General features: G+C 31.3%; 5 protein-coding genes and 1 long non-coding RNA gene across 11 annotated transcripts in view; 3 read left to right on the forward strand and 3 right to left on the reverse strand.

Annotated features, from left to right (window-relative positions):
- Positions 1-4,416, forward strand: part of LOC100743933 (microtubule-associated protein tau) — a 32,343-nt gene extending 27,927 nt beyond the window's left edge. For all 4 annotated transcript variants that reach the window (XM_033319111.1, XM_024365449.2, XM_033319112.1 and 1 more), the window contains one exon: positions 552-4,416. In XM_033319111.1, the coding sequence (XP_033175002.1) occupies positions 552-632 (81 nt within the window). In that variant the 3' untranslated portion in view covers positions 633-4,416. The remainder of the gene's footprint in view (positions 1-551) is intronic.
- Positions 4,417-4,496: 80 nt separating this feature from the next.
- On the forward strand, positions 4,497-6,715 carry LOC117151289 (proteoglycan 4-like). The gene is made up of 2 exons (XM_033319114.1): positions 4,497-5,101; positions 5,303-6,715. Exon 2 carries the CDS (start codon positions 5,309-5,311, stop codon positions 6,299-6,301), a length of 993 nt encoding a protein of 330 aa, XP_033175005.1. The 5' UTR covers positions 4,497-5,101; positions 5,303-5,308; the 3' UTR covers positions 6,302-6,715.
- Positions 6,716-6,925: 210 nt separating this feature from the next.
- Positions 6,926-9,619, reverse strand: LOC100744168 (cyclin-dependent kinase 2). Its single transcript, XM_003486965.4, has 5 exons — positions 9,277-9,619; positions 7,902-8,097; positions 7,557-7,829; positions 7,219-7,422; positions 6,926-7,140 (listed from the first exon to the last, which is right to left on the reverse strand). Exons 1-5 carry the CDS (start codon positions 9,390-9,392, stop codon positions 7,030-7,032), a joined length of 900 nt encoding a protein of 299 aa, XP_003487013.1. The 5' UTR covers positions 9,393-9,619; the 3' UTR covers positions 6,926-7,029.
- Positions 9,620-11,592: 1,973 nt separating this feature from the next.
- Positions 11,593-14,130, reverse strand: LOC100744524 (tetraspanin-13). 3 transcript variants are annotated; one of them, XR_001102031.3, is made up of 8 exons: positions 13,998-14,130; positions 13,782-13,907; positions 13,177-13,344; positions 12,993-13,091; positions 12,801-12,923; positions 12,602-12,730; positions 12,310-12,437; positions 11,593-12,118 (listed from the first exon to the last, which is right to left on the reverse strand). XR_001102031.3 is itself a non-coding variant. In XM_012381702.3 (7 exons), exons 2-7 carry the CDS (start codon positions 13,839-13,841, stop codon positions 12,047-12,049), a joined length of 651 nt encoding a protein of 216 aa, XP_012237125.1. In that variant the 5' UTR covers positions 13,842-13,907; positions 13,998-14,130; the 3' UTR covers positions 11,593-12,046. The 3 variants fall into 3 exon arrangements, 1 of the variants encoding a protein (XP_012237125.1); XR_004461100.1 differs by having other exon boundaries at positions 13,782-14,009; XM_012381702.3 differs by lacking the exon at positions 12,310-12,437.
- A 1,065-nt stretch (positions 14,131-15,195) lies between these two features.
- On the reverse strand, positions 15,196-16,362 carry LOC117151294. Its single transcript, XR_004461105.1, has 2 exons — positions 16,253-16,362; positions 15,196-15,938 (listed from the first exon to the last, which is right to left on the reverse strand). It is a non-coding gene; the product is annotated as an uncharacterized LOC117151294 (long non-coding RNA).
- A 60-nt stretch (positions 16,363-16,422) lies between these two features.
- Positions 16,423-20,826, forward strand: LOC100748995 (facilitated trehalose transporter Tret1-like). Its single transcript, XM_003486923.4, has 3 exons — positions 16,423-16,516; positions 16,761-16,836; positions 17,371-20,826. Exons 2-3 carry the CDS (start codon positions 16,785-16,787, stop codon positions 18,747-18,749), a joined length of 1,431 nt encoding a protein of 476 aa, XP_003486971.1. The 5' UTR covers positions 16,423-16,516; positions 16,761-16,784; the 3' UTR covers positions 18,750-20,826.
- Positions 20,827-20,991: the final 165 nt, after the last annotated feature.

The raw sequence follows: 20,991 nt of genomic DNA on the forward strand, positions 1-20,991 counted from the left end.
GTACTTCATGGAACAATTTCATACTACGTTGCGAAATAATTTTGAAGCAACACGTTTTTCTTCCTTTGTGAACTACGATCTGTCAAATTTTGCGAGATTACGCGTTAGAAAAAACTAACGTAATTAAGCTGATGAAACTGAAGAAAGTTTAAATATCTAAAACTTGTATAATAAAAAGATGTAATGGTTGCTTAATCCTTTGAAGCACATTTTCAATTGCGTCTATGTAGGTATATTATTTTATACAGGCGAATTTCTTGCAAAAATATACGTGATAAAATTACGCATTGACATAAACGATTACGCTGTTTACAATACGTCGTATCACGATGACATTGCTCCACACCCTTAATACATATTACGCGTGCCACGTACGTACGTATAGTTCGTGAATGATTTATGATAAATCGGTGGTAAATACATAACAGTTGGTACAAAGAGAAAAATGCGCGCTGCTTCAAAGGTTTAACGTGACCCAGATTAGAACGAGCTAGCAAGGTTGTAACGCGGAGGTTAATGGGCCACCTTAATCCTATGTGTTGTGCCCGCAGAGCCCTGTGCCCCCTGGCACGGTCGCCGCCGGCAAGAACGGTCTGCCTACATCGGACGAGAACCTCAACCAGGAATGCTAGATCACGAAAACTCAACCGCTAGACCCGATTTCCTTGTCACTTGCGTCTGATTAATCATCCGTAATCCTCCCTCCTCGATCGTCGAATCGAACGGCCAGTATTGACCCGTTGTTCGATGAAGTGGAAACGTTGCGCGTAGAAACGAAGAAGCAACATATACATATAGTCGTGCGAATTCATTTCATCGTAACGCTCTCGCAAGCGTATCGTATATGATTTTCAATCGATTAATAAAAGATTTAAGATTAACGACAGATCCGGCTGTATTTCACATCGCGCTTAACATCACGATCGTCTGGAGTGAACGACGACTGGGAGACATTTTTACGTGCCATACGGGGACAGAGTTTTTCGCACGGAGTTCTGGCGTTTAATCGATGAAAACTAGCGCAAAAGGCAAAGGGGTATTTTTCCTCGTCGCTATGTGCTCTTACACGATCGATAACGTATACGATGTGTATACGTGTCTGGCGTATAACACTACGATCACCGGCAAAATGATTTCCCCCACCCTGTTAACGCATTTATCCACGAAATCACTTTAGATAATTTGCGACACTTTTTCAGATTGAAAAAATATGTTTTCCAAACTTTTCATACGACCGAACACAAATTACATTAATCGTACATCATTGTAATACTTGTCGTAGCGTAATTGTCCAACACATCGAAACAGTTTACCAATTATCACGCCTGATTCTTCGAATTTTTATAAATACGCAGATACTTCGATTTCATCGTAAACTTACGTATTACGTATAAGGAGATACTCGAACAAAGGACACGATGCTTCCCTTATTTGAGATTTGCACGGATACGACGATACCTACGACGATAAGAGCGCAAAATACTATGCTTATACATTGCGATAAGAACCATTTTAAGACGCGAACGTTTCTAAAGGCATTTTTCCGATCTGAAAAGGAAATGCGGTAACGCGATACGTTTAAGTTTAATTAAACGAATGAATTCTCATTTTTCGTAGTCACTTGGAACACGGTTTCACACTAGCACGGCAATTAGAACAATTTTACGATCGCATAATGTCAGACTCATTGTTCGAATTGATCGATATCGTAATTGACGAGACCGAGAGTAGGTGTATTTTTGTTAAACCTACTGGAATAAGGAAACGCGAATTTTCCGGCTATAGTGTAAATAGCTAACTGTCGTACTAAACAAGGCTTTGGATGTGCTATGGTAACGAAAAGCAAAATATAACGTTGATTAATAAATAATTTTAACCATAATCCTAATGCTAAGTCATAGAGCTACTTATACGATTAATTGAATTCTATTTTAGCTTTTTTATGGTGCGTTCATCAATCTGTGTAACGTACGTATAATTCGATTAACGTTAGTATCCGTAAATAAATACGGTTATGCGATATATTCGATTTCGAAATTGCGGTAGAAAAAAAGAAGTGAAAGAAAAACGAGAGGAAAGTAGAAAATGCAGCAGTTGATAACCCGCTAAAATTAACTTATATCATAGGAAAAATGTCTAAAGTTCGAATAAAGGCAAGCTTCGCGATAAAATTAATCTCAGCCTACGTAAAAAGATATAAAATTCGATATCGTTGGTGATAACATAAAAAAGAAGAATATTGCGAATGAAATGGTAAGGATGAAATAATAGATAAATGAAAAACGCTGTAATTACATTGTCACATAGGAACTATAATTAAACGCTATAAATGTAATCTAATATTAAAGGTTTACGTAAACTCGCCTACTCCCGGATTCAAGAAAACGGATACGTGCTCTATATATAAAATAATTGAAGTACCAGGACAAAATGCGGTGATGCACTGATTATCAATTTCATCCCTACGTACTGACATACCGAAGAAACATCGATTAATTCGAAGTGGTGATATTAATTGCACGTTGTCATAAGATGATACGAAAGAAGAAAATATTAGCAATTAAAAACTTTGTTTTCTTTGTGCATCACCACCTGTTGAAAACATGTACGGAGTGTACGACGTTCATTGAATGATTATAACTACTAAGTTTAGAATATACACATAAATATATACACATTCTGCGTCAAGTTTTTGATATATTCTTTGTGTATTTGGACAATGCATTTTTATCATAAAAATGAAATTCCTGTATGCACTCTGTACATGATATATCTATATCAGGTGTATAGGATAAAGTATTACGAGTTGTTTCCTTTAAAACTATTAAAGAAAACAAGAAAAAAATATTTTCTCTAGGATTTGTTAATTAAATTATTTAATTGTTCATTTAGCGAGTTAAAAAGAGGACTCTACACTTTCTTTTTCAATGAAATAATGTACAGTGTTTGCATTTCCAAGTAGATTTTATTTGGGATGAAACATCGTCCTATATTTTGCGTAATTTAACACGGAAAGTGTCTCTTTGCCATCCAAAAGATTCCATAACAAATATACGTAGAACAAATTTTCTTGTTAATCGTAGTAATTTTAGAGGAATTATCTTGTAACACTTTCTGTGATACACTCTGTATAATGTATTTGAATAGTTTCTAGCATTTTTCATTAACCATCGCTTATTAAACCGAATCAATTTGTTTTAACTCTTGAAATATCAAACGGAAATCAATTTTACCGTAACATTCGTTATTAAAGCTAAGGAAGTTTATGAGTATCAAACTTATCAATAATTTTTCTTTCTATTTATCGATACATGTATAGATTTATTGCTTAGCAGCACGCTATAAGACTTAAATCGTTTTACGCGCCATGTAATTCACTTACTTAGCTCTCATCTTGATGTTCAAGAGTTAAATCAAGTACGATTTTTCCATTACCGAATTTACATTTTATCTATCGGAAATTTATCCGTTAGAGAAAACTATTCTACGGCATTCACATCTCGTGTATATAAATCGTATGCTCGATTTTAGCGAAAGAAGAAAGAGTTTAGTGTGAAGCAATTATGACTCACCCAATTTGTGCTTGAATTTATGAGCAGCTTTCTCGCGGTAAATTCAAACGATGCATATTAAGAACAGAGTTCGAAGATATGGATCTCTAATGGATGAGGTTTACGACGTCGAGCGTCGATTTATTGGGAATTGCCGGGTTCTGAAGAAACTTATCCCGTGGAATAAGTTGCTGTCATCTCTACGTAGATCGGTAGAGGAACCCCGTTGAAAAGTCGAACACAAGAAATACAAATGATATTAGAATCGTATACAATGAGCAATCATATTCGATGCATCGAGTGAGAAAAAAAATATTTCGCACGGTTGCATCGAATACGTTTCATATTGTATTTAAATGATAGAATACGATAAATTCGTAATCGTTACTGTAGATACGTAAACTATCTCTATTTGTTGTATACATCAGAATAAATACTTAGATTCTACGACTGATCTACAGTCAGTTGAAAAATCAGAATCAATAATAAAGTAAAACGTCGATGGGAAAAGCAAAATAACTGAAATATCGCAAATAATTTCAGAAAAATGTCTCTCTCTCTCTCTCTCTCTCTCTCTCTCTCTTTCTCTCTCAACCATACGACTTTTGAAAAATTCATACAATCTATGCTAAAAAGGTATATATCAAGTATTATTTATACTTTATTGCTTCCATATACTGATTAGTACATATTTCAACTTGATTAATTATCCGATGATTCACAAAAATTAGATACATAATAATAAGTTGCCGTAATCGTTACGAATAATCACACTTCATACGAATATTATTGTATAACGAGTATTCGACATATTGTCAGACATAACAAGAGAGCCATTATAATAATATTTTTGTTTTTAAATTTATATTCCCAGCATTTTTATTAAACCCTCAAAAGGTTAAAACTGCGATTAGTTGGTTACATAGAATCGGGTAATTTTTTGTGCTTTATGGGATTACAACTATATTGTCACCTGTAGATACACACCTATATTCTAAGTAAATGTTTTAACAGAAAATAACGAAAGTAAATTTAATAACGTTTAAGGAGAAAGTATTTGCAGAATGCAATATAAAATTGTTATCATTAGGAGCTTAAAATGTTGCTTACACGTATAATTTCTTTATAAAAAAAACAACGTCCATTTCATACATGGTATGAGAATATCCATTTAATGTTTGAAATTTTTCTATAGAATAAAAACAGAAAAATAGAGAACCTACCGAAATAAGTTTATGCGCACAATTGTATTATCACATTTTTTTGTTTTTAATAATCAGTAATAATTTGTAGCACATGCAGCGTAATTTATAAAAGCACAGGTGTAGTTAATGGCATACACAAATGCTAATACTAAAATATTAAGTAGATAGAAATGATTTTCTTTAGCTTTAATTTCTCGACTATTTAAATATTTAATGAATTTAAATATTTACTTCGGTGAATTTTCTTATATGGATAACAATAAGCACAGCGTGTAGTTCACCCTCACATGTAATACTTGGTGGACACAGAAGCATCGCTGCTAATCACCGCATTTATAAATTAAGGTCAGTCTGCACATAAGTAACACTTCAATGATGAATTACATCAAATTTATGGAATATGCGATTTAGTCGGATGTTACCTTTTTTAATTATAAATTTGACACTTTTATCAAAATTCTTAATAATTACGCTAAATATAGTTAAATTCAATTTACAATGCAAATATTTTTAATATGTCAACTTACACGTTAATCTGGTTTTCAGGATAATATGGTTGAAGAGATCAATTTATCTACTGAACAGGCAAAAGATGATTCACCGCAACCACCACCAAGTACTCCAACAAAGGCGCAAAAGCTACCATCACCATCTTCTATGGTAACTCCTAAAGCAGTAAGAAATAGTCTGGCTAAATCTCCTGAAACAGTACAACCAAGGAAAAGTTCATCGCCTCTTGAAACTATAGAGGTAGAAGATGGGAACAAACAGAATTCAAGTTCAGAAGATAAAAACGTAATAAAAAGCAGAACGGCGAGATCTCCCATAAATTTAGATTCTCTTAATAATCCTGAGTTAAAGAGTCCGGGAAATAGTACAGCGAAATTGCCTATTTCCCCGCGTACTCTTAATCATTCTGAACTAAAAATTTCCGAAGAGAAGACAGTAAAATCATCGGTTTCTTCGCGTCCTTCTAGCTCTCGTCCGAAGAGCTCAGAAGAAAATATAGCGAAATCACCTAATTACCCGCGTCCTCCTAGTAGTTCTTCGTTGAAATCTTCAGAAGACAGAGCAGTGAAATCACCTACTTCCCCTCGCCCTCCTAGTAGTTCTTCGTTAAAATCTGCAGAAAACAGAGCAATGAAATCTCCTACTTCGCCACGTCCTAGTAGTTCTTCGTTGAAATCTACGGAAGACAGAGCAATGAAATCTGTTACTTCTCCGCGCCCTCCTAGTAGTTCTTCCTTAAAATCGCCAGAAGACAGAGCAATGGAATCTATTATTTCCCCGCGTCCTTCCAGCGGTACTTCGGTAAAAGGTCTAGAAGATAAAGCAATGAGATCTCCTAATTCTCCGCGTCCTCCTAACAGTCTTCGATTAAAGAGTCCAGACAAATCTTCCTCTCATACGTCTAGAAAAGTATCGCCAAAAGAATTACGGCTTCCGAAATTGGCACCCTCTCCTACACCACAAGAAACTGCTATAGTTTCTGAAATTAATACTAAAATTAGTTTACCGAAATTAACAGAACGTGTTACACATTAAATCAGTGTTAAATCAGTAAATTTATTTGTTATCGAGATCTTTCAGGAGAAGAAGTTTCCTCGAACTATGAATGATTGCTTGCGTACATTGAACCTAGCAAACCAATCGATATGAACGAAATATTAAGTCAATAAATATGCGCTTTTCGATTAATGATTTTATATTATTTTGATGCAGAACTCTTTTAAGTAGTTGTAATATAAATTATTGTAAGAAGATAGTGGGAAAGCGAAAGTGATGAAGTAAAAGGGAAAGCTTGAAGTACATATTTCTAATTCTACGTACTTCTTTCTAATAAAAACAGTCCTATTTTAATGTCGCATCTTTTATTACAAAAGTGGTGGATCTTTTGAAGAAGATCGAGAAATGTAATATTTACAGCACTTAATGTCGTAAATAAAATTTTACAGATTATAATACGAATAAAAAATATTTATATATTATCAAGAATATATGTATTGTTATGAAGAATAATAATAATTAAAGGTATAACAATTTTTAAAGTAACGTAGACATAATAAAGTATGTATAAATGATTTTTAATGTACATATCAAAATATATATCTTTGTTAAAAAAAAAAAAAAACGCGTTCAATATATCGGAATTAAAAATACAGCTTAATATAAGATTTCAAAAATATATAATTTTAACAATTATATTATTGGCAGTTTTACATTGTATGAAGAATTACAAAACACATAGTAACTTAGGAAATAATATATCTAGATCAAGTTTTCTTTGGCAGTGGTGGTGGAACTAATGTAACTCCAGTAAAATAAGGATGGCTCAATCCTTTTTTTGCTGTTATCCTCTGATTAGGGTCATAAGTCAAAAGTTTCTGTTAAAATATGTAATATTAAAACTAACATAAGAAGATTCAATATTTATTTTTAGTTCTTATCAAAGCGAGTCTTACCAAAAGTAAATCTTTGGCATCAGAATCAAAGGAAGGTACAACTTCGTCTAGAGGTCGAGGTTCCCACCTTGGAAACATTGATGTGTAATCACGTAACTGTGATACTCCTGGCCAAATATTCTCATCAGGTGTACCTAATGTACGGAATATCCTGAAAAGTTGATCTATTTCTGAATCGCCTGGGAATAAAGCTCTTCTAGTTGCCTGCAAGAATAATGCAACTGTTTTGAAAAAGTAAACTCATTATTAAGTTTTCCGACGGCGTGGCAACCAGAACGGTTAAATAAATGACACTTCTCTTTTATACAGAATTATTATATTATTAGAACTATCATTACCATTTCTGCAAATATACAACCTAGACTCCAAACATCTACTGCATTGGAATATAATTTAGTTCCTAAAAGTATTTCTGGTGCTCGATACCAAAGAGTTACTATTTCATGAGTATATGTTCGAACTGGAACACCAAATGTTCTGGCTAATCCAAAATCTGCTAATTTTATGTGGCCTTCCCGATCTATCAACAGATTCTGTGGTTTTAGATCTCTATGTAAAATGCAATGAAGATGGCAGAAGGAAATTGCTTTCAATAATTGAAGCAAATAACTCTGTAAACATAAGAGACCTGTCTTTGAACAATGCATGCATTTATTTTCAACTGTAATTTTTTTGCGCAATACCTTGACGAGAGCTTGATCTAATCCTCCTTTCACAGAATCTAATAACTTTTTTAAATCTTGTTGTAAAAATTCAAAAACAAGATAAAGATGATTGTCACCATCTACCACATCAAATAATTGAACAATATTTGGATGTGTAAGTTCTCTTAATAATGATATTTCCCGAATAGCAGTGGATGGGACACCCTCGCTTTCCCTGATGTAAATTAACGTTACATTATTAGTTACATATATTGATCACCAATGATAGATTATAATATTGAATTATCCTTTTCCTTCAAAAAATTATAATAAATACATTTATTTACACATAAAGCAATTAATAAAGATGTGTAAGTGAGTTTCAATAAATCTAAATAATAAGTGCAGTATGTAAATTGTGTAATTAGTATAAAATTATAAATTTGTATAAAAATAGGTATCATTGGAAAACAAATACACAGAAGAAAATCCCATTTAAGTATATGGTAAACAAATTAAAAGGTCTAAAATTAAAAACCAGCTGAGCATGACACAATGGGACAAGCTGAATAATGTGGTGCTACGAAAATTTAGTGTAACGTGGCCCCTGCAGATTCAGCTGACCCCAATGTGTAAGTTAGCAGATGTGTTAGCAATGCATATAAGCAAAAGCTTAACCAATATGGTATTTTATTTCACTATCTCCAGAAGTTATTTATATAGTTAAATAAGAATGATTGCATAACAATAATTCTGTAACCATAGATACGTGCATATTACTTAAATGTGTGCAGGATAAACAAACTATTAATTCTACAAAAATATATCTTCATTCTGAAGAAACATATGATTTCAATTCGATAATAATTTTTGGGTTATATAGTATAATCTATTACCTAAGGTACCAGATCATTCGAATATATATTTAAAGTATATAATATCCAGAACACTGAAAAAGCAAAACAGTACTATTTCCTTATTACAAGACAACCAATTCGTATAATATTAGTAATTAAAATAATTGTTTTCTTTTATAAATATTAGATGTATATTTATTCGACATATATACAAGTAATATATACATTGACTATTCAATAAAAAAATTGATTGAAAAATTATTTTGCTACAAGTATGAAATAGGAATATTTATTAGTTATATACTAGTTATTCTATACTGACAAAGAAAAAATAATACCAGTGGGTATCCGCCTAGATTAAAAACATAGACTCTATAAATAATTTAATAGATCTCGAAATATATATCGTGCAGATTCTAGTAACTTAAATTGTTATTAAAAGTATTATATGTCCATTTTGCGGTTAATGTAGTATGCTAACAATACAACACCCGGCAAAGGTATACATTAAATTAAGGATTCCAGATTTTTATATATAAATATTACAATCGACGTACGTCTCAAGACGAATTTTTTTAAGTGCCACCAGCTTTCCAGTTAACTTATCTTTGGCTTTATAAACCACCCCATAGGTCCCTTCCCCTATTTTTTCAATCTTGACGAAGTTGTCCATAACCTCAACGTCACGTTCGACGTTGTCACTACTGTTTTGACACTCCGTCGTAATTGCCGATTTTTTAACACCGTTCCGATATTTTTCGAAATTTTATATCGATAAAAGTCGACAGACAACAACGAAACTTTTTAGTAGCCGTTTTATTAAAATTCTTTGTTTATCAACACCAATAACCCACTTGACATGCGTGCTTCAAAGTAGCCATTTTTATTAAAATTTAGAACAATCGATTCAAGGAATCGATAGAATTACACGATTGATCGCTTTATTAAATAATCGCTAATGTAACAGGTATACGAACGTAATAATATGCCAATTTAGTTCAGTTTAATTCGTTTAATTGCTTAATTATATAGAACATAATTATGATTAAATATATTTACTAAACATTCCAATAAAATGTAACTAAAATAATCATTGACTGTAGACAATTTTGTTTGCAAGTTATATATATATTTATTTAAAGAAAGAACATTACAAGATGGAATAATAACAATAACTAATCAGTACCAGAACTGTGATAATTAAAACTCGTCGAAATTAATCGCAGCATATAATTTGTTATGTTTGTAAATATTCCCACCGATTAAAAAATATTTAAATCGAACGAAACACTTAAAAGTAATGTTAAATTAGTGTTAAATTAGTGTTAAATTAATGTTCTTCTACATATCTTAATATCCTACATCGTTTACTTTATTTTTATATCATATTCATATTAATACTAACGTAAATATACCTTTCTACGAAAGAAATGTATTTAATTAATGTTTTTGTAGTTTTAAACATAATTAATATAATAAATAACCATAAATAATCATAATTAATATATGGAAAAACTTAAGATAGTAAAATATGTATGTGTCTATATCTTTAATTCATGCTCTTATCAATCTGTGCTTTTGCTATAAATTATCTTGGGATTTCTAACGAAATTTGAAAACGTATCATGTGAATTGCGTTTTCGCTTTCGAAATAATTACATATATGAATTATATCATTGCATATATTATTTATTTTGAGATATATATGTTCATTTATACTCTATAATATGATATTCTACACATAGAAAAATTATATGACGAATGTTAAGTATACATTATAATTAATTCATAATTACAATTATTAATTTATATAAAAATAAAAGAATATAATAATTGGAATGTTAGGATAATGTTTTTATTAAATCTTCACTGCATAATTCTTTTCACTAAATTGTTCCTAAATTTTTTAAATAATTCAATTTACTACTTAAAAAAATTCATGCATTTCTTATTTAAATTAAAAAAATGTTATTACTTGCACAAAGCAAATCAAATGTGAATATGCACAATCTAAGCATTTATTTTAATAAGATATTTATTGTATAATGCAATGTATAATTAACATTCCAAGTATAATAGATAATTATGATTGCTTTTTTATTTAAAATTTGAATTAATTATAAAATTAAATAAATTCACGTAAACATTGAACATTTTAAGCTTCTAAGTATAATTTGTTAAAATAATGATACTTTATCTTTAGGTAGAATAATTCAAAAGCTTTAATTGCAATATTTTTTAAACACATTATACATAAGATTTAGGAATACAGTTTAATACATCTTTATAATGAAAGAAGTAAGTATAAAAATTAGAGGAAGCAGATTATAAATTAAAGATTGGTAATAAAGTGATTTTGAAACCATTATTATACATACGGCAGTATTATGATAATATCTCAAGATTAAAAGAATTCTATTAATTCTATTAATTATCACGTTATACTTTATTGTAGGATTAATGTTTGATTCATTAGCGAAATATTAACTATTAATACTTCATAATACACAATGAATGTATTCTTTCATCATATTTTGATAAAAAATAATTTGATCTAAATTTGTCTGATTAGTTTAAGAAAGAAATATTTATTTTGAAAACTTCACAAATTAGATAATTTGCGAATGTATATTGCATTGCGAATGCAAAAATATAATTTTGAAAAATGTTTATGGACATTACAAAGATATTATTGGAAATCAAAATAGAAAAAGTTTCTACTAAATTGGAAGAATTTATGTATATATAAAATATTATATAGATATAACATAAAAGGATATATGTTTTCTAGAACATACCTGAAATCATTTCTTTTAAAAGCTTTGTTGACAGAAAATAAAAATTTGATGATGAGAATTAGTGAATCATATAAATTATGCTGCATAAATAAACAAAGTTTTATAGAAACGAGCTTGCACAAACGTATCTAAATATTAAACTACAAGGCGCATTGAGGCTTAGTACGATTGTTCTAAATGGATGACTAGAGCACACATTTTAACTATTATTAGTTATCTATCCGTTCTAAAAATCTATAACTGTTTCATTTGTGCTGTTTCGTTTTTTCCCTGTTGAGCGTTATAAACTGCAGTGAAATACCAACAGTTTCTCAAGAATTATATGCAAGTATTATATGCAAGATGGTATTTGTACTATGAAATAAGAATTATATCTTGGCTATTAAATAACCTAATATTTCCAAATGCAAATCAAAACGATCAAGACTTTGATTACAACTCATTCACCTATTACTTATTAGAATCTAGTTTTAGTTTGGAAAAATATTTATATTTAAATGATATAAAGTATGTTGAAAAAAAAGGTATATTAAGGAAAAACAGCTTTTGAATGTTGATATAGTTGATTTCTGTAACGTTTTGCCAAGAAAGCTGCAATCACCTGGAAATTAAATGTACATGGTTTACACCACAAACCAATCAAATTAATTTTTAAATTTGGTAAGACTAGTACATATATTGAATTACATAAATGCGACATGATGGTATGTTATACATAAAATGTGGCTGATAAAAAATATTCTCTTAAAAATTGATATATAAAATAGAAAATCACAACATGGAACCACCCACCATCTATTAGGAGGATCATATGAGGTGACAGAGGACATGGCGATGGTGTTAGACTAGAGAAAAGCGCTAGGATTAGCTCGTGGATCTTTCTGATTCCTGTATCGCACGGTCAACCAAACACCAACAAACTGCAATGGGTTCACAGGTTAACGCTTACTAAGTAAATCACTGTTATCTCTAACAGAGTGAAACAATTGAACAAATGTAATGCTTTTAAGCACTTAACATTGCATTTTTTAAGTGAACACATATCAAATACATATGGTATATAAAATGATTCATAAATTCTTACCTCTGTAAAACTGAAGAACAATCCTATGCTGCCACATAATTTAAAGGCATAATCAATCGTAGATTGTAATTTTTGCATACAAGATGGACATTCACAATCGGTATTTGTAGGATATTGGCAACAATATTTCTAAAAGATTAAAACATTATTATATGTTATTAAAATTAAATTTATTTGTTGCGTGTTAAATTATACTTACAATTTTGCAAGATTCAATAAATGGATCTGAATTATTCATATATGCGATTTCAGTGCCATTGAAACCACAGCATTTGAAAGTTTCTTGAACCTTATCTATTAATTCATTTGCGTGCTTCCAACCCTAAAATTAATAAACTAAATATTTTTCCTACTATCAAGAATAATGATATATATAAAATATTAATATTACCTGTTCTGCTAATTGTTCTTGTTGTTTGGTATTAACAGCAAGGCAAGCACACGCGATACTGAATTGGATTAAGAACAGTAGAAATAAGATAAGCATGTACTATAAGGATGTTATTAAGGATTATAATAAGAATATTACGTACAAAATATTATATTACTATACGTACAAATCTATAAAAGGATACAAAGAATAATAGAACTTGGTGATGTTTAACAGCACCGATCAGTCCAAGTATAGAAATTAGAATCAAAATAACACCACATGCTAAAATACCTCCAATTATAGGAAGGTTTGTGACTAATGCAGAAGCTCTTCCATAAACAGCCACACCAATTAAAATAAATGCAACAACCTAAAATATCAAGATATACTTTTCAGAATTTGTAAAATTAAAAAATGTGTTGGAAAACGTTTAAATGTCAGAATTTAATATCATGTAAATTCATAATTTTTAACATTCTGTGTATGCATTTATTATGATTATTATCACATTTTTTGCAGTTACATTAATTATTAAAATAATTGGGTGTTGCTATGTGCATATAATGATATTAAAATATCTAATTTCCCATATAGAAGCGCTCTCTAGAAAATTTTACTATATTTGTTTAATCAGCAATACATGGCAATTTTCTCATAATGATAGCAATTAAAATATTATTTCATAGCTCGCATATTATAGAATTTGATAAAATATCCGTGGCTGAAAGTAAAATACGATTGAAACAAAATGTATTTGGTCAAAAGTTCGGCGGTCTACGTAAACTTGTTTCCGGAAATTCTGCTTACGATATAAAGGATGTTTAAAGCCGTCAAAGCATTTTTAGAGCACGTAAAACCACCGCACATCTTCGTATACGGCCTTTGTTCCCTTTGGTGTAGTCACCCGTGAGGATTCGTTGAGTCGTTGAATCACTGTATTTGAAGAATTTGAATACTTTATTATTAATACCATGGATTAATAAGAAAATCGCATGTGAGTTAACTGGTACAATGAAAAAATACCTCACTACCCTTTCGCTGAAGACAGACAATTTACGACTGCTAGCACTGCAACGGCTCGAATACATTGGAACGAGTTCGATCTCTCGACGTCGCAGCGTCGGGCGCGAAATTTCAGAAACAGATTCTTCGCGCCTGATAAACACATTCATCACACATATTTTTTTTATAAATACACAATAATATATATTAATCTGTACTAGTAGATTTATACAAAATAAAAAGGTACAGAATACGATAGAATGAGTTACGTTTTCATAATTTTAAGGCTCGAGTGATATGTAATTCTAAAATGTATATTGAAAAAATGAAAATAATTTTTTGTAATAAATATAAATTGATAAAACTTTGATAGGCTTTAAATTAGAATGCTTAATAATTTATACGAATGTGTTTGTTCTTATCGAATAACTACGTTTTGTAGTTGCTAAGGTAAGATGAAATTCGACGTAGAATGTTCTTTATGTTTCTAAAGAGTAGTTCGTTTCCATGACACAAAAATATAGCCACCATAAATGTATCACGATATCATGCGCAAAGATTAAGTATTCTTCACACGGAATTCAAATTAAACGTCAGAGATAACATATATATGTATGTTTATTTGCTCGTTATACATAAGACTTTTATAAAATATTTGAAAGATATTTGAGTTATTACCGCTCGAACGTTTAGTATCATAAATTTTAAACATCACAATGAAACACGTTTGTCGTTTGTTTGTCGTGCTTTCAAATTTCGAAAAGAATAAAATGGTAAGATCGCATATTTATAAGATATAATTGGAACTATTTAAAAAACGATTATATTGTTAATACACAATGTAATAAATTATGTGTACAATATAAGGAACTAATAAAAAATTGTAACAATAATTTTAAGAGTGTATTAACCGACAACGAAAAATGACTTATTTCTTTTACGTACTTAATTTGTATTCGTTATAAAATATTAGTTTGTTTCGATTCATATTATCTTGAGTAACGTATAGATCGTTTCAATCGTGTAAAATTTATTTTGTGTATTTTACTTTTGCTGATATATGGTATCTTATGAAGAATTTCATCATGAAAATCGTACTCTCGTAAAACTGTTCGACAAGATTTGGACGATGTCTGTCAAAACAATTAGAAATCATCTTTGCGAATTTTAAAGAGGAAATACTTGGATTCTGTTCTTATTTTTTGCACAGCAACCTTCGTTTTTTTTTACAATGACTCAGCTTCTTCAAATAACTCGTGCGAATTTAATTTTTAATGGCATTTCTCTGCTTTTTGTTCCTCCAATAAGAGATACCATAATGAAATATGCATTTAGATATTCTAAGAAATTATATAATTTACTTATTCTATTTCCTTACTATAACCTTTCACTTTTGTATATTTCATATTGTTCCCATCTTTTCGATAAATATTTTGTAAACGAAGTACTCTGATAGTACGTAATCCTGTCTAACAGATAGCTGCTATGTCTCGGCTATTTTTAATACATTAAACATGTAAACTATGAATTTTTCATAATTACTAGATTTGTTATCAGTCTTATTTGATCTTTATATTTGCAATCTTGATGCTTGTATTCGACAGTAAGTACAGTTTACATTGTAATTTCTAGATTTCTGTGTTCTCTAATATCTTTGTTTCTTCTTTCTCTAATATTGCTAATAGTATAACATTATATCGTGTTCTCAATTACACAATTTAGTAAGCATAATAAGTTTATAATCTATAAATGGACTATTTGTGTCTATAAATGGCTACTTCTCACAGAAATGGTATTATTAAAATTTCATACTCTGAAAGTGCTGTGTATACGATGGTGTAGTTTCATCAATGCAATGAAAGTCAGTGGAACGTCAGGACGGTCGATGCTTAAAGTAGAACACTGTGTATTTTAACATTTCATTTCACTCTAGTACTTTTCAGCGGTGCCTGTATTTTAGCACTGTTGAGAAAAATATACTGATATTTCATTTGCGTTTTGAAGAAGGGGAAGTATACATATATTCAGCAGTCGCATTAATCGATACGCTTGTATAAAAATTAACATATTCGCGAGTATATGGCGATTTTTTCAAATAATTATATTAAAAGAAATTCTTTACATATTTAATATTTAAGTCTTTCGATAAATTTTGTAAAATCTGTGCTAATAACTTTCAATAAATAGTTAAGCAAATCTCTAATAGGCCGTTCGATTTAAAAAAGTAAATAAGCGAAGAAATAAATACCGAAGCTATAAATACTTCGAGCTTATACCTCCTCAAATTCTCTCTTTTCCTCTTCTGAAGCTTTCTTCCTTTTTATTTCCGTGTCTCGAAAATATCAATAGGTTTCACTAGTCGCAAGGAGGGGTCTGCATAAGATTCGATTGTGATAACAGGGGAAACTGATAAACCGACATATAAAGTGTAGTACATCGTGATTAAACTCCCATTCTGTCCACAATGTCTTAGAAGAGGTACGAAGAACAAGAAACCGTCGTTCTTCCTGGTGGCATCGTCGTGTTTCATCGTTATCTCTGTAAATATCGCAATAAATACCTATTAATCGTTCATCAGAATTTAATGAATATTTTCCGTTCCCTATAATCTAATTTGACTGACATTTCTTATCGATAATTTAGGAAAATATTTCCATTAGATGAAAAATTATTTTATCGGATGAAATGGGAATGACTTCGTATTTTTTTTTTTTTTTTTTTTTGATTTTTATAATTTATAATATTTAATTTAACTATATGTACTAACTTCGTGAAATATTACAGTCCGTAAAAGAAGAAATAAGAAAGATGAACAAATCGCGCATTAAGTGGTGGCCGCAATATTTAGCAGCGATTACAGGTAATTACAAACCGTTAGCAAAAGAAGAAATTCAGTTTTTCATCTTAACATTTATCTAATAATAACCATGTGTTGCTGTTATAATGATTACACTAACCAACAAGGTTTTAATATTAATGGTATACCGGTGACATTACGTTGATCATTAAGTGTAATTAATGAAGTGCTGGCATATGTAAACGTATCATTTTATGCAATTTAATAAATTAGATTTTTAATTTTAATAAACATTAATTTTAAGAGATACGACAAACGTCGTTAATTATAAAGTTGGTAAACAAAAAATAATATATTGTAATATTTGCTCGTGGTTTTTTTCAACCGACGAAAGATTAATTACAAGATAACATTTCTCAAATGTATACATAAATTCCAGAACTATTTTCGACTTACAAAAATAGGTACGATAACAGAACAAGATCAGAATATAGATTCCATAGTTAAATATATCTCTATTTTCATTTATTAATCGATTAAGCTATTAACCGCCATGATTATTTACCTTATTCTATTTTTATTTTTTCCCTGGTACAGCCACCTTATCTATGGCAACTTCCGGTTCCCATATAGGCTGGACATCACCGATTCTACCAAAATTAAAGTCTTCAGAGTCCTATATGCCAATAACGTCGGACGATGCCTCGTGGATCGCTTCGTTCGTTCTTCTCGGCTCGATACCTGGCAATATTATCGCAGCTTTCATCGTTGATCGACTGGGTCGTAAAGTGTGCCTCCTGCTTGCAGGAATACCATTGACTATTAGTTGGATTTTAATCATCGTAGCCTGGTGCCCTTACGTCCTCTACGTTTCGAGATTCATCGGCGGCATAGGACTTGGCGTGGCTTACGTCGTTTGTCCTATGTACATCGGGGAAATCGCTGATAAAGAGATCAGAGGATCTCTGGGGTCTTTGATAAAGTTAATGGTAACTTTTGGTGAATTATACGCTCACGCGATCGGCCCATTCGTGTCGTACGAGTGTCTAGCTTACAGCTGCGCTGTAATCCCCATAATCTTTTTCCTGACGTTTAGTTGGATGCCAGAATCTCCTTATTATTTGTTGATGAGAAATCGCGAAGATAAAGCGACGTATAATTTGAAGTGTCTTAAGAGATACGCGACGGAAGATCAGTTAGAAGAAGATATAGAACAAATGCAAAAGACCGTACTGCGAGACCTCAGCGATAAAGGAAACATTTGGGATCTGTTCAACACCCCAGGTAATAGAAGAGCTGTTGTAATCAGTTTCGGCCTTCAGCTAGTTCTGCAATTCAGTGGTCTAGCCGCTATAGAATCGTATACTCAAGAAATTCTCGAGGAGGCTGATACAGATTTATCCGCTGGGATAGCGGTGATCGTTCTAAGCGTTCTTCAGTTGATAGCCGGTATCGGTGCGGCAGCTTTAGTAGACAGATTAGGTAGAAGGCCACTGCTTCTTGTCACTACTTTACTCGGTGGATTGTCCTTAACAGTAACCGGAACGTTTTATCTGCTAAAACACTACGTGTTAGCGAATATGACCGGTTTTGGTTGGGTTCTTCATGCCTCTGTTATATTTTACGAGCTCATTATCGCGTTAGGTTTGAATCCATTGTCCTACATGATGCTAGGAGAACTTTTTCCGACTAACGTAAAGGGAGCTGCCGTATCTATAGCAAACATGTGGGCATCTTTATTGGCGTTCTTTGTTTCAAAAATGTACCAAGTCATTTCCGATTCTTGCGGTGTTTACACATCTTTCGGTTGGTTCGCGGTCAGCTGTTTCCTTGGTATTGTTTTTATACTGTTTATGGTCCCAGAAACTAAAGGAAAATCGTTATTAGAGATACAGGAGGAATTAAATTGTAAAAAGAAAAAGCAACAGAAGTGCGGAAAAAATAATCGAAAGATCCACGTTAATACACTAGCTTAAATTAGGTGAATGATGAAACGATGGTTTCGATTCGTATTGATAAGTTAACCGGGTTAAACGCGATTAATAGGATCAATTGGCATTCGATTTATCATAATATAATCCTTTAAAGATTAATGAAAGGGCGAGGTCGATGCCGAGGAAAACGAAGAGTGAAAATAATACCAACTTTACGAAATTGAAATACTATTGAATTTTCGGAACGTATGGAAAAATATTCGGAACGAACAAAGAACCATCGTTTCAGTGAAAATATTGAAAATCTTTGAACAGCTTTTTTTTTTAAGTACGTCTTCCTCGTATTTTCTGAAATCTATATGACACATACATGTATTAAGTATATTTGGCGTTAGACTGAAATTAATTTCTTTTTAAGCTCGAGAAATGTCAAGGCCGTTCGTCAAATTTCAATCCAAGAGGTAATTTAACTTATTGTTTCTAATACCAAGAAGTGAAATTTTCCGAAAAACGACATATTCTTTGTATTTTTTTAAACAATAATGTAGGGTGTAAGATTTTATCTTTTTAAGCGAGGGCCCTTATATTCCACATGAAGGATCTTTTTGCTTCGGTCGAAATAACATGATCGTTAAAAAGGTTTTCGATTAAGATTTCATCGTTGATCAGCGAAGACAGTGCACGTTCTTGGTGAATTCATTTAAAAAATCATCTACGCTAGTAGAAACAAACATAAGTACTCCATATATCTCATTTTGTTAGTCAAACATTTACACAGAAATCGTACGTTATCCCGAAAATAAGTAATGAAAAAGAGATAACGTGATTTAAACCAGATTTATGCGAATATTTGTCGACCGTTTATTATAGTTACTTATCCACTTATGTGAATATCGATCGATTATTTCGATTATTCGCGAGAAACGTACGATGAATTCTTAATCGGTACTAATAATAACCGAAGCAATTTTAACGGAGGACAAATGCGAATATTTGTTACACATCATTTCTGGAAATTTGTTGGTAAAAATTTCCAGAAATCATGTCGTATTATGAGTGCGCGTTACTTAGGGCCCCAATTGTGAAAAGAGCACACTCGCATGACCATCTTCTTTCCCTTTTAGGCAGGGTTAAACGTTGAGACTGATAGATTTTAATTAATCGTGAAGCGCATATTTATTTATCGCCAAACGACGTCACATTATGGTAAAATACTGAACTGATTTATTACGATGACAGATTTAGAAATAACGAAATTATTTAGAAATAATCAAATTCTTATGAAATTATTCAATCCGTGGATTATCAAAATATATAGAAGCGAAACGCGAAGTAGCTTGCTTTTAGTTGAACTATTGGTTTAATCCATACGACTATAACGCAATTTTAATAAAAATACGACTTTAATTTAATCGATTTTCATCTATACGAGAAACAATTCTTTTTAAGTGCCAGAGTAGTCCACGGATTAAATACAAAGATTCTGAAATGTTCCTTGTGATTAGTTTGGTGATTAGAACCATCTTTTATCCCTTTCAGGCAGGGTGCAAGAATAATAATACGATTAAATATGTTATCAAAGCGCGTCGCGAATATTATCACGAGTATTAAGAATTTCGCGCACCAATGGCCCTGATGCAAGATGGATTTAGGTGAGCACCGTAGCATGACTAACTTTATTTATCCCTTTTAGGCAGGGTGAAACATATTACTATAAGAATAGCTTCGGCGCAGAATATAATCGGCCCGATTATAATTAAATATTTCTTATTATTAACGTCGCTAATGGCAGACAACGAACATTGCATATGAAACACGTGGTTTTATCATAAAGTAATCGTATGATCGAATCGATATTATCATCTGTTACGTCGATTTTTTATCCACTTGTCGATAGCATATGTAATGAATTTATGTAATATCATGAAGCACAATGTACTTATTGTAAAATGGTTTTACTCTTATTCTAAAATGTTATGTTCACGCAATTGCACGACTCTCTACAAGTCCCTTTAAGGCAGGGTGCAAGACTTGAACTTAAAATGTATTTCTTACAGATTTCTACAATGTAGAAGTTTGCAATTTACGTTGACAATAAATGTTATTGATTGAAAGAAAATTGAGAATTCTTTTATTTACAAATTCGTTCGTTCGTTCCTAAACATAAATATGGATGATACGGTGTATCGAAACACCGCACGAGTATTTAGATACAAATTGGAATTTGGAAATAACGAAACATAGTGAGAATGCAAACGTGGACAACTAGTATGTATATTTTTTG

This window comes from Bombus impatiens, unplaced genomic scaffold (genome assembly GCF_000188095.3).
Source record: "Bombus impatiens unplaced genomic scaffold, BIMP_2.2 scf_0135, whole genome shotgun sequence".
In the NCBI taxonomy this organism is placed as follows: domain Eukaryota; kingdom Metazoa; phylum Arthropoda; class Insecta; order Hymenoptera; family Apidae; genus Bombus; species Bombus impatiens.